General features: G+C 47.5%; 1 protein-coding gene across 1 annotated transcript in view; it reads right to left on the bottom strand.

The window, feature by feature from the left end:
• Positions 1 to 1,294: 1,294 nt before the first annotated feature.
• Positions 1,295 to 14,083, bottom strand: part of RNF145 (ring finger protein 145) — a 55,102-nt gene continuing 42,313 nt past the window's right edge. The window contains exons 6-11 of the mRNA XM_019535297.1: positions 12,715 to 12,890; positions 10,046 to 10,186; positions 8,741 to 8,923; positions 6,405 to 6,552; positions 4,159 to 4,515; positions 1,295 to 2,962 (exon numbers count right to left, since the gene is read on the bottom strand). Of these exons, the coding sequence (XP_019390842.1) occupies positions 2,513 to 2,962; positions 4,159 to 4,515; positions 6,405 to 6,552; positions 8,741 to 8,923; positions 10,046 to 10,186; positions 12,715 to 12,890 (1,455 nt within the window). The 3' untranslated portion in view covers positions 1,295 to 2,512. The remainder of the gene's footprint in view (positions 2,963 to 4,158; positions 4,516 to 6,404; positions 6,553 to 8,740; positions 8,924 to 10,045; positions 10,187 to 12,714; positions 12,891 to 14,083) is intronic.

A 14,083-nucleotide genomic window follows, 5' to 3' on the forward strand; every position in this document is an offset into this window, starting at 1 on the left:
ATCATTTCCAGTTGCATCTCCTCCTATGCATCTGCCTCTACTGCAGACAGGGCTTCTTGCAGCTCCTGCAAACATAAAATCATCACCATTGATAAAATACATCTGAATAGCTGTATTCTTGGTCTGCTGCCAAAGCGATGGGGAGACCAGCAGAGGGAGCTCGGGGTAAGGAAATTTTCAAGTCTCGCTTGCTTTTACCCATCCTTGCTTTTGCATTTAAAAGCGTGTCCTGCGCGAATTCCTGCCCAAAGTGGGAGCGTTTCAGTTAAGATCAGTTTTGTGCTGCACAAGGATGGATGTCTTTTCTCCATGGACTGCAAAGCATTAAAAAACAATTAAGATGGAGCCAAGCATTTGTGCCATGTGTCTCAGATGAGCTCACAAACACCCCGCATGGGGATGCTCCCTTGCTGAGCTCTCCTCCCTTCAGGACGTTTTTGCAGGATACTTGCCTGCATGGAACATGGGGCCCCGGATCTCGCAACAACTTCTTTGCTAAAGGCAGGATGCGTTCAAGAAGGGAAGGGCTTGCTTTGCAATCCTGATCAGTACTGCTACAGAAGCGGGAATCTCTGCAGAGTCTATCCACATACTCTGTTCCCTCTGCACAACACCCCCTCTGCAATGACCTGTTAAACATCGGGGGTGGCAGGGGGAGAGTACAAATCTAAGTATCAAAGGGAAGCTTGGAGGGTCAAAGTTCAGTACTTTGTCCCTGAAGAGGTCAGGCTATTGGGGAAGCCATGGCTACATTTTATCATGAGCCCACTCACCTATCGACAGCAATGGGGATGTGGGACAGTGGTGAAAGTAATGAAAGTTTTTCCCTACTTTTTGCTGCTTTTTCCCAACCAGCAATATTAATAATCCAGTAAGAACCACAATGATAAGGGAAGTTCATGGCAGACGTCACCACCACATACTAAGACGGCATGCAAGCAAATCCAAGCGGGAAGAGACTAGCTGTTTCCTGCGACCATTATTTTCACTGGTCAAGGAGGAGGCACCCTCAGACCTGGGCTTTTGCTTTGGTAGCCCTACGAAGGTACGTACTTGGCCCTGGGGTAAGCGTACAACGTACTGTTCTGTACTCGCTCTGTGGTCCGGGCACTGGTGACCAAGAGTCTTGAAGGACCTGAACTGTCCTTAGCTCCCTAACACAGGTACAGCCATTGAAGCAGGAGCCTAGGGAGGAAACATTAAGAGGTCCACTGGGCCTGGAAGGGAACGGCAGTCAGTCCAGACCCACATGAAATCCAGAGGAGCATCTGCATAAGAAGCACAAAACCAAATATAAAAATCGTCAAAGGTAATTTATTGAGACATTCAGCTATGTCTGTCAGTCTACATCCAAATGTACTGCTAAAAATAAAACCGTATCACGTCTCACATTAGGAATACCAGCTTTGAAAAACACTTGAGTCAAGCCTATCGTATAAATAAGTGACTAGGTTCGTTTCATATCAAAATTCACATAAAAAAACTGCCTTCCCCCTACTCCCGAACTCCCCACCCCTCCCCGCTCCCCACTTCTACCTGAAGCCATGATGAATGTAAAAATTGAAGTATGGACACATCCTTGTCGAAGAAAAAAAGGTGCATACCCTAATTAACAGCTGTCAAAGTGGCATTTGCGGAGTTTGATCATACACGTTAATGTACTCATTCCCAAAAGTGCAAATATTGCCAGAGCTTAATACTGCTTTAAACTCAGCTGTGGGAAGTGAACGTTACACAGGTTTGGACAGCACTGCGTGGCCTCTATCCGTGCCCTAAAGCTCTTCCCACTTCCCTCCGGCGGAGGTTGAAGTGCTCACGCGAGCTTTAGTTTACTTCACACGGCCCAGATGGTGCATCCTCATCTATTAACAAAAGTTTCATGTACATCAAAATATCGGGGACTCTGTCATAAAAGTCGAGAGTCACTATAGATTACATGAATGCAAATGCAACTGCTCCACCAGAAATGCCCGAAGCAGGTACATGGCGTAGGAGTGCTTCTGTCTTCCTGGACAATCAATGCTCTGAGGCTTTTGCCTCTTGCTTCAGGGCTCTACAAAACATCAGTGATTGTGGCTGCACTCTGGTCAATGCAGAAAAGCAGGCCAACATGTGGTAACACCCCCCCTCCCCCCCGGGCACCCTGGGACACAGCTCCCCTCCCCACCCAAACGAATGCTAACACTTCCTTGGACACTCTGCCACCTCCCACACCCCCTCCTGCTCGTCTTACCCTTCACCCACCCCCCGAAAACACTCTTTCCACTTAGTTTGTTTCCAGGCTCTTCCTCCCCTCACAATCCAGAGGCAGCTTCTGGAGTCCTTTTAGTTGAGTTCCCTTGGCATCCCCCCCTACCAAGCAGCCCACCAGTAATCAGCATAGGATATTCGAAGTACAGTCTTGACCAGCAATAATTGCTAAACTGCATCACAACAGCGGAAGGACAAGTTCTCTGTTGAGTCAGGCCTGGGTCTCCGAAACACATCTGCTCCAGTCTCGTCCACTGTCGCTTCAAATCTGGACACAAGCCCGTGGGTCTGGAGTGGGAGACTCCTCTTGATCCTTCAGCACAATTTCTTTTGCAATAGGCATCCCCTGCCTGGGCTCCGCAGGCCACAGGCCACAATCTTGACTCTGAGCACCCTCTACAGGGTCCACAGCGTCCTCTTGGCAAGCTGGCTCCTCCACCCCTTGTCCATCACTGGCACTAAGACTATCTTGCATATCTGGTGCCTCATTGTGTTTGACACCCTGGGGCTCATTTGCTTCGCGATGACTCCTATTCTGCTCCACTCCAGGGTCTGGCTGTTGAACGGGCTCCAGTCCCTGTCCGGGGAGCTGCGAGGGGCTTTTAAGTTGGCAGTGGCACAAAGGGCAGGTCTCTTGCACATACAGCCATTTCTTAAGACATCCGGCGTGGAAGAAATGGCTACACGGTGTGATTACAGCAGATTTCATATCCTGAAAGACAGAGAATGATGGTGTCACAGGACAGGTGGGCACACTCCCATCCACCTCGGCTATCTCGCGCATAACTCCCTTCACCCCAGACCTAAGAGCTTCCTGAGAGGGGGTGAAACATTGGCTTGGGTCCCTGCCTTGCCAGAGCTGAACAGAGCAAGTACTAACATGAGGCTACAATGATAAAACCACTTCAGTACCATGGAAGTCAACACTGCATGGACGAGAAGCTCAGACAAAATGATTATGGCCAGGTGCTCCTAGAGGCAGTTGTAGGGCATTTGTTACAAGGGACTAAGAAGAGAAAAACCCCAACAGTCTATGTCCCCAGCTACATGTTTCTGAACCCCGTGATGTGACAAAAATGTCAGTCTACTTAGCGTGGGACTGGCAACGAGCTACACCAGAGGTCAGACCTCTGTCTTTCACTCACATGCCATCTAAGCCAGCAGTTGGGATTTTTTGGGGTGGGGAAGGAAGCTTCTCTCAACTTTGGAGAAAATCCACCTGCAATAAACCCTATATCATTCATCCTACAGTTCCTCTTTCACTTCCAATCAGAGCCAACACTACTTTCCATGGGGAAGCACCGAATTTTTCAGGACTTGAGACACAGCAAAGAGCATTAATCTCAGTGTTCATTTTTTATTTCCTTCCTTCTGCTGGTGTAAGTTAGACCTCTTGCTTCACAGGCATGAGGTTTCATTTTCTATTAGAACCAGTAGGTCTTCTAAGCAAAATGGAAATGGAAACACCACACACTGAAATGTTTTTGTGAACTGATATGGCACCTTCAGCTAGTGGGGCAAATCCAGTCTTCCAGGATGTGGAAGAGAAACCTGATAGGACTGGCAAGTTCTGCCTGCTGTCATCAAGAACAGCTTGACCCAAATTCAGTGGAAGCTTCTCAGAAATTCAGAGATTTTGCAAGGCTTGCTTTTAGCCAACACCCAAGCAAATTTAAAGTTTAAAAAAAACACTTTCATTTTTACTTAAAAATCCAGCCATGTCCATCTGTTCTGGACTGTCACAGAAGTGACCACCCTAAATTCTGAACTAAGCCAAGTTAGACATAGTGGACTTCTCTAGGGACTGGAGGCAAGAAACAACCCAGGTTTGTTTCACCACTCAAGATGTGGCCTCCACGCAGCCCACAGGTACGGCAAGAGTCCTCCCCCTCGAGCTGAAGTGCGTACCTGGTAGCAGATGGCACAGATATCGTTGTGTTGCTCCAGCTGCTCTTTTGTAGCAGTGGGCAGTGATTTAATTTTATTCACAGCATCCCTGCGGAGAAGGAAACTCTTCCACCCCAGCTGGGCACGCAGCCACACGTTGTAATAGGAGTGGATGAAGATGATCATGGAGCCCATCACAGTCCATTCCCCGAAGATGGTCTCCGAGACGCCGTAGGCCACGACACACAGCGCCACAAGGAATTCCAGCAGCCGATATGTGCCGTTTACATAGTAAATCACATCATCCATGTTTTCGACTGGCTCTTTTCTGAACTCCTCCACCATAAACAAGACATAAATGAAAAGCGTCCCAAGGACCTAGAAGGAGACAGAACGACAGCTTGGTCTTGGCCTTCCAGTCCAATACCACCTCAGCAAGTTTTGCACATACAAGGCTCTGCTCCCTCCCCAAACCCAAATCAGCAAAGCATGTGCTTAAAAAGCTAAGCAGAAGCTTAAATCCAGTCCTACTCGGCAAAACGCATCAGCTTGAGGCCCAGTACTAAGGTCTGGCTACCAGCCAGAAAACAAGTGTCAGCTTCCCTGGGTTAGTCTATAATAACTGAAGAAAAATGACAGCATTAAGCTGAATAACTTTCAGTGTAGGGTGTGTGTTTGCTTCTTTATTTCATATCATGTTTTGGCCGCCGAAATATTTTCAGAGCACCCCAGTTTCGAAGCCTCCTATAAAAAGAGTGTTATAAAACGTTATAATTACTGGGCCCATTTGTGTGCCCCTGAAGTTTGACTGCACTTCTGTTGAAAACAGCAATTTCTACCCTGGGCTGGGAACAAAAGTAACCACTTTAGCCACCACTGGAGATAAATGAAACATTTTATATCCCATCTCCCACCTTTGCCTTCTTATCCCCCACACAATTTTGGTTCATCACCCCCCAGTCCTCTAGGGCACTGGCTCTCACCTGGGGCCACATAATGCAAGTAGCCAAATACAATTACGCAGGTATGCTCCTACTGCTTCAGGGCTCTCCGATGAACCCAAAGCACACACAGCTGACTCAGGCTGTAGCCTTTCCCAGACCGGCTCCCCTGCCTCTCCAAATTCTCTCCTCCCAGTTTCACCTGCATGCCTCTGTTTCCAGTCTGGGGGAAGACCAGAGGGGCTACAGCCCAAGCAACTCCATCTGCTTTGGGGTTATCAGAGAGCCCTAATGCAGCGGCACTGTGCACACATGGCGCAGTTCTTCCCAGACTGGCTGGGTGGCAGCACCCAGTTGAGGAACAGTGAGGTGAGCTGAGGTGGCACCAGCAGTGGCTCTCAACTGGGGATGCCGCCTCATTCAAAAAAGTGGCAGAGGGTGGCCTTGACTCTGAAAAGGTTTCAAACTGCTGTTCCAGGGTGGGGGAAAAAAAAAAATCAACAATTTTTTAAATAAATAAAAAAAAAATCAGATATTTTTATTTAAATCAGATAATTTTTATTTAAATTGTAATTTTTTTTAAGATGCTTTTAAAAAAAACATATAAAGATAGTTTTAATTTAAGATATCATCCTAGAATAGGGATTATAACTTCTAATTATATACTATTTGAGACAATATATTCATGTAACCTTTTTAGAAGTTTAATAAATAGGTCACAAGAGACCATGAACTGTATTAGGGACTGGATTCCCAGAGGTTCCTCTATAGATTAGTACATGTTAAAGAAAACCACTCTACCCAATGGCACTCAGTGTTCAGTCTAGAAGATCCCATGAAGCATCTCTGGGATGCTGAGTTTTAGTTCTCAAACTGTGGATTTGTGTCCCCAAAAATCATAGGCAGGTGAAGTTCTTCGGGTAGATATGGCCTCTTTTATTAGACCAAGTAGTTGGAAAAATTGTTCTTTGCAAGCTTTCAGGTACAAACACCCTTCTTCTGGCATAGGGAGAGTCTGTTGTCTCCAGAGATAACATCCTTGCTAACAGCAGTACATGGAGGCGAGAGAGAACAGCCCTGATTACCCACCCAGCAGCCCTCTTGTCTCTCTGCAAGTGTGCGTACACAGTCAAGCCCTTACCTCTCTCTCAAAGTGCAAAGTTTCAAGAAGTTAAATGAATAAAGGATATTAAACAACAAGAATGCATTTTTTTGTAGAAAACGATGATCAAATCAAGGCTTCCTGCCCAGTGATTTAAATTGTATCCACCCTGCACTGCTCTAGAGAGAAAATACGAGGGCTGTCAGGAGAGCACTGCCCCTTACCTGGAGGGAGGTGAGGATGCTGCTGGAGATAATGATCAGAAGCCAGAAATCCATGTGGAAAAACTGGCAGATCATGTAGGCCATGTATGCTGGGAACACCAGCAGGAACAGGCACAGGCTGACCGCACGGAAATGCTTCCACAGGCTCCTGCAGGAACAAAGGGAAGGGGGTGTTATCAAAGCAGATGGGGGCGGCGATTCAGACCCCATCCTCTCACTGGAACAGCAGTGGCCAAGGCAGCTGCCGAAGGCAGTTACTTGAAAGGAAAGAAACTCTTAATATCTTCAAGTGCGCTCGGGTTCCCAGGGTGTGTAAGCTCACGCAGACAGGACTTCACTTCTTTCTGATCTCCACACAAGGACTCCCCCCCTAGCAAGAAAGGGGTGGGGACTACACTAGAAAGTGCTTGGGCATTGTCACAGCAGATCAGGTTAGTAATTTAACTCATTTCATATCTGGTCTAAAAGTGGCTACCTCAGATGTTTCAGATGAAAGTCCAAGAAACCATTCAGAGCAATTGCAGAATAACCTGCTCCAGGTTTATTTTCAAGGTGGTCAAATGAATCAGGAGATCTTTCTCCCCATGCAAAGGTCTAATTCTTAGTTGACTGACTTTTTGCTAGCCCGTGTATTATCACGGGGTGAAGCATTTCATACATTAACTACACATGCCTTTCTTTTTATCATGTTTTAAATCTGCTCCTTTTAATGGATGTCACCTTCTTATCTAAAGAGAAAAGAGGAAGAGAAGTGTCTGAGTGCTCTCCTCCATGTTGGCATGTATTCTGGGTACTTAAATCATGTCCCTGCTGTAAATTAAACAGTCCTAACCTTTTTGCACACACCCCATTGAGAAACCTTGCCAGCGATGCCGGCCATTTACTATGCTACACAGCTGGTATTTTTAACTGCCTCTAGCTCCAGAAATAGCATGCACTAACCCGATAGATGTCACTCGAAGGGAAGATAGCAGAGACCAGAATTAGGCTAGTCTGCTGCAAGCCAGGGTTTGAAGGTTTATATCAGGATGCTATTTCTGGATTAGATTTGTAGTTGTTGTTGTTTTAATCACCTTCCCCATCCCCCTGTTCAGAAATCTGCATAAAGGTGGGTTTGGGCCCTGCCAATACCAACGTCGTTTGCTGTCACCAGGGACAATCTGTCTGCACCCACCAGCTGCTTGTATCCTCCTCCCTCACCCCGTACTAGCGTGTGTAGAGTTAACACGGTGCAGACAGACCTTGCTGGCCAGGAGGAACCTCTAAGCTAAACGAACTTGCTGGCTATAAATAAACCACTTTTATTTATAACAGTCAGGGCTAGATAAAGGGAAGACATGCATGCAGTGAACACAGAAGGCACAAATAGAAACAGTTTCATGCCAGAGTACCAAAGGCAAATAAAGAACCTTACAACGCAAAGCAAAAGATAACAGGAAAGAAAACACCACATGACTGAGACATCTGGTAAAGATCCACGAGGCTCCGTGCCCTTGCTCCTAAGTGCCTCCTCCTGCTGCAAGGAAACCACCCCTCCAAACCATCTGACCTGCACAGGCCCAGAGGTCACCCCAGCAGTCTGGGGGTGCCGCGAATGCTCCTGGGCTGCTGACCACATTCCTTCCCCAAAGACAGGGAGAGCAAGGTCAGCGATGCAGGTAGGAAAGCCTTCTCCAGGGCTGAGTTGGAAAGAACTGAGGGTTGGACCACATGAGCCCAGAGGCTGCCTTTGCACCCTGTGATTCTCCAAGGAAAGGCTGGCGCACAGAGGGCAGGCAACAAGCCTCAGGCAGTCCCTCGAAAAGGCTCTTGCTGCTGAGGGGGAGCTACAGAGAAGAGCAGCTTTCCCAAGATGGGGCCCGGAGGGAAGGCTGTGCATGCCTCCTCCACCTGGCCTCACTAACTCCTGGTCCAAGCCCACAGCAGAGGGGTATTGCCTGGGTACCATATGAGACTGGCGCTAATCTTTAGTCTATTTGTTTAATTATGGAACCTGTTTTTGAATAACTGGTCATTTTTGCTGGACTGGTTTAACCAGGTGATAGGCTGCCTGCCATTCCCTGCGGCATGCTAGCTACTCTCCGGCACCACGGGCCAAGCAGAGAGCCCAGTGCCAGCACAGGGACATGCTCATGGATGACTCGAGGCCTGTGGGACCCAGATCACTTTCCTGCCCGAGGTACATCACTCAGCAGAACAGAGAGTCATGGGGTGGCGACAAGAGCAATGATAAATGAGATGGGCTAGTGCACATGGGCTAGTATTCTTCCCAGTTTTCAAGAATATGGGGAGGCAAAAGGCAACATGGGGCCAGCTTCGTCACTGCAATCACTTACTTGTCCCTTGAAGCCCCCAGTGCCAGAACAATGGGATCAGCAATCTCCAGCATGGACTGCAGGATGGATGCAACCACAATGAAGAGAATAATACTGAGCAGGAATGCCCGGTGCACCACCTGCAGCTCGATCAAGCCGGTCTGCATGGCCAGGATCAGAAGCGTGACTCCTTCCGTCATCCCCCTTCAGGTGCGCATTTTAAAGGAGAAAAAATGCAGAATTTAGGGCATCACTGGTTTTGCTCCAGCTTTTATATATGCACATCTGGCAACCACTAGAAACCCACACACACTTACTGCCCTATCACTGCAATCTGTTTCAATCTTAATTTATTTTCTGCCCTCTAAGAAATGAAACACGGATGTTCGCTTTGAACCCTGCAGTTTATGCTTTGCTGATTTTTCTCGTTAAGTGTGTTGCCAGCTGGGTTCATTCAGAAGGCAGTGCCTTGCAGGGTGGAGATACAGGACAGGTTCAAGATGGCAAACACAGGGCCTGGAAAACGAGTCTCCTGTAAAGAGCTGCCTTTACTCTCTTGGAAGCCCAGAGTGAAGTTAGCCAGGCAGGAGTCTGAGCAGCACTGCTATAACTTCTGCAAGACAAAGTACAGTCTACCCAGGGCTTCTTCCCAAAGATGCTCCTGTGCCATTTGGGCAGGGCCCCCTTCACACAGGCTCCAGCTCCCTACTTCCTATCTCAGAACCTGGTTTCCAAACAACGAGTCTTTCACTTAAGGCCTGAATCAGAGTTTGAACTTTCTGCAGAGGTCAAGCCCACCACACCACCACCCAGCTCCCACGTGTATGTCAGACAGTCGGGACAAACACCAGAACAACAGGTGGTCTGTCGGCCCTGGGTGGTTCCCACAGTAGCTTTTAGCTGGTCTGTGTAAATATTGTGGTATTCGTAAAGTTCCACAGAAGGGTAGCTTGGTTTCACATGTAGAAAGCGGGGACAAATGAGACAGGAAACAGAAGCTGCTACATAAACATTCAGTTCTTCTAAACATGCGAACATTCCTCCAGTGACTCGCCCCGCGTGAAAATGCTGCAGACGAGACTACTTCAACACCCAAACAGCAGGCACCCTGTCTTGGTTACAGAACTGAACTGAGCTGAACCCTGCAGAAGGCCTTTTGAACACATTTGCATGGCAGTCTCTCCCCATCAGTGCGCATAGACTCATTAATAAAATGCCTGCCAGATTCCCTGTTCAGTCTACACAATTCATCGAAAGGCAAGAGACTGCCAGTTTCCCAACCATCGATGTGCTGCCTTCTTAAAAAACACGCTCCCTAGCACTTACCGATTCATAGCAGGGTCATTCATGAATGCTCGGTAGCCCTGCAAGTAGAACTTGCAGAGTGTTAAAACTCCCAAAGCAACAAAGGAGACGGTGAACACGAGGCCCAGCAGTGAGTACGGGGTGCTGCAACATTCTGCAATGCTGTAAGAGGGGGCGAAAAAAGAAGTTTAAAATAAGTTTTGTTATCTTTTCAATGAAGAGTATAAGCTGGTTTGGAGAGAAAAAAAAAATCACAACTCAATTCATTTAAATGCAACACAACAATCCGCACAACTATGTCCCTTTCTCCTGCAGGGACAGCTACGTAAGACACTGGTCTATTATTTCCTCCTCACATGCCAGCGGGCTCAAATCACGCTTTCAGGAGATCGCCTTACTCTATCACAACTCCATCATCAAGTTACACCCATCAGCTGCAAGAGGAAGTCCCTGGGGAAGCCCATTGTTCATTCAGCGGGTGCTGCGGAAGCGTGCCACGGGGTGGCACTGTCTTGCTTGTACTTTCTATTAGAGGAACAGACACTCCGTTTGATTTACTTGCTGACATGACAATCCTGTTACCACACAGAGACATGTGGTTACAGCGGATGGATTTGCTAAGGCAAAGGGCACAGCTGAGATTCCCCAGATCTCCACTGTTCTTGTAACCTGTGCATGGAAAGAGTTAGCTGGGAAAGTGTTAGCTTCTGCACAGGCTGTACTGGGGCAACAGTCACCCCTCACAGCCACATGCGATATCTAAGGTCTGCTGTATACAAGGCACCTGAATAACCTGAGAGCTTTGTTTCAAAGCTGTCAGAGCAGAGCCCCCAGTTACTGGTCCAACGTAACCAAGTCTTCTGGTGGGCTCTATTACAAAGCACCTTTGTCAGAAGGTTAAAAAACTCTACAGGTAACTTCATATGGAAGGGCAGCAGAGAGGATCTCACATGGAAGGGACCCAGAGAAACTTAAAAAGGTCAAAGGAGGAGCTGGAGAACGTCCAGAGTCATACTGAAGCTGCAAGCGCGAGTTTTCATTTCTCGTGAATGCCTGAATCATTGCCACCTGTAAAAACATCTACACAGAGGCAGCATATTGTTGCTTGCTGTGCATTCATGGCAACTTGATATTGCTATTAAATGCACCGACTGCGATTGCTTGAATTCTGGAGTTGCACAGCTCTGGGAAATAAGTCATTACAGCAAATAAAAGAGCACACCTGCAGAGAGACTACTCTCTTCCTTGGCAGAGAAAACCTTTTCCCCCCCATCTTGCTAAGTAGATCATATTACTGTGAAGCCCTTTGACTGCATGGAGAATCTTAATCAGCTGGCCTGACAAATAATATTTTACCTTACTTCCCTATCAGTTACTGCCAGAGGTGAGAACTGCTGCTGGAGCGCTGTCTCTCCAGAAGAACCCCTGTCCAGTGCTGGGTTTGCTACTGCAGCAATGCAAAGTGTCTTTATCCTTTGCAGCCTGGTACAGTGCTTTCTGAACTCTGTTTGCTGCTCTTGTGCCATCAGAGATGACAGCAATGGCCAAAAAGAATCCACAGAAGATGTCCTGACGATGACTCAGAGGGGTGAAGGTGGGTCTGTTAAGTTTTGTCCTTCCTTGTTTTGAGCTAAACAGAGAAGCTGAACAAGACCCCTTGAGATGGCAGCTGGTTTATCTCCTGCATATCACTCCATACCCCTACTAGGTATAACACTCATTCTGCTGGGTGTGCGTGGACTGATGTGTAAATCGCTCACGCTCCAGACTCTCCTTCCTATGACAGAACTCCAGAGAACCAGCAGTGGTCCAGGTTATGTAGGGTAAACCTGTGCTTTAAACTAAGATCCTTTCAACCGCCGATTGTTTTAGCCTGCAGAGATCACCCACTGTTAACAGATATTCGCACTTCACTGCAATGTCTGGCACTGGAGATCTGTGCATGTGACAACAACCACATCCTCTACTAGAGGCACAAGGTTTCACAGCAAATAAATTCCCCTGCCATGTCATGCAAACCTCTGCTCTCTCCGCCTGAAACCCACACATCTCTGGAGCACAGACTGCGGGACCTGGCACAGCACAGCGCTCCAAGCAGAAGCAAGTCAGTCGTGGGAGGGCTGCGATGTCTTTCATTCCCAGGGTCCATCTTCTCTTTGCCTGATGACAAGAGACCCTGAGCAATGCCCCTTAGGACAAGAAGTTTCCAGTTCTTTGCAAACAGCCAATAAAATCCAGAGCCCTTTTATCCTGAAAATGCTTCCACCTCCAGTTTCCAAGCCTCCAAGGCGGAGAGTGATCAGGTCATTTCACCTTCACTTCTGGCAACTGCCACAGTGCCAGCAGCTACAATCAATACCACAGTCTGGAGCAAAATTAAAACTTCAGGAAAGGAGGAGAGTAAGAGAGAATAGGCAGATTCCATCCCTGGAGGTTAACTGAAAATTAAGCTAGTCACTGCTGTGAATACTGCACAGAAAGACAGAACCAGCAGCGTTATCCATTTTAATGAAGAAAGAGAGAAACCTCACATTTCCTCGGTTAACCCAGAAACCAAGGGCTTAAATATGACGATAGACAGAGGGCCCCAACTAGAATGAGACAGAACTGATGCAGCATCCTATTGACAGAAGTCATGCACTCATTCAGAAACACACACACACAGGGGTAGGAAGATGGTATTTAATTACCTTGTAAGGAAGAGGAAGAGAAGCCTCTCTCTGGAGGCCGGCTGATCCCGCGTACTGAAATAGGAGTAGATCTGCAAAGCAAACAAGACGAGCCAGAACACCATGAACAGGACGGGGACCACCAGCTGGTTCCAGAGTGACATCCCCAGTGCCAGGAGCCCGTAGACCTCCACCACCTGGGCAAGACAGAGACAAGAACCGTTGAGTGCTTATGTCCATAGCCTGTATGTTCAAGGAGGAGCGCTCTTCAATGGGTTTGCAATGAAAGCCACGAACAATGTGTGTGGTACTGGCTAGCCTGAAAGGGGGAGGGAAGTTAAACCACAGGCATGGCCTATTGTACAGTCTGCTTCTTATATCCTTGCTCAAGGATAACAGAGACTGCAGGTTTCATAAATCCCTGCAACCTTCCCCCCCACAACAGCTGCTGCTCAACTAATGAATCATACCCACTCGATACTGTAGCACGGGCACTGTTGTGCTAGTGCACTCAGCTGTTCTGCTGATCGGTGACAAATATGTTATGACTTTGTATTTTTTTGACCTCCATATAAAGGCAGGTGCTAAGTGACTCACACTTCTATCACAGTGGAGGGCTAAATATCTTCAATTGGTGCGTCTCCTGTTTACCGCTGTTCCCGTCTGGGCAGCAGCTCTTTTTAAGTTTGTACTACTTCCTCTGCAACGTTAATACTAAGAGATTCTGGAGCAGCTCTTGGGAAGCCGTGACTTAGTGGCAGGAGGCTAACACCATGACATCAAAGAGAAATTTGTCTTATCTTAATATTTTCACAGGTGCTTTTACCTCACTCAAGTATTTTCAGCGATGTTTCTCATGCCCCAGACAAAAAATGCTATTGTGGCTGTAGAAAGCCATCGGGGCTCATGGTAGAGGTGATATCTTTTATTAGACCAACAAGATTTTTGCAAAAAAATGTCTTTAATGTCACTGTGGCTGGAGAACGCCTACCAGGAAAGATGTATTTAAAGAGTATTACAGAAACAAACTTGCATATCACAAGTGAGTATGGCAAGATCCAGAGAGGCACCACAGGCACTAACATCATTGATGTGTTTTGCATGGGACATTCAATGCCTCAGTAACAAGAGGTAAAAGCAAACCAGCTCAGTAGGAGGTCAGCCCACAGGATGTGGCTCTAGCCCTAGACCCCAAGCAGATAGCAGGGCTTGAGGTGCAGCTTCTGTGTTAGGGTTAAGGCCCCTGTGAATCCTGACCCCACTCTCTGCATTGCTGAATCACCCTGGCACTATACCCATCAGGTGTAGTGCCCGAAGACTGGAAGAAGGCCAATGTGGTGCCGATCTTCAAGAAAGGGAGGAGAGTGGATCCGGCTAACTACAGGCCCAT

This window comes from Crocodylus porosus, unplaced genomic scaffold (assembly GCF_001723895.1).
Source record: "Crocodylus porosus isolate Cpor-Errol unplaced genomic scaffold, CroPor_comp1, whole genome shotgun sequence".
Lineage (NCBI taxonomy): Eukaryota > Metazoa > Chordata > Crocodylia > Crocodylidae > Crocodylus > Crocodylus porosus.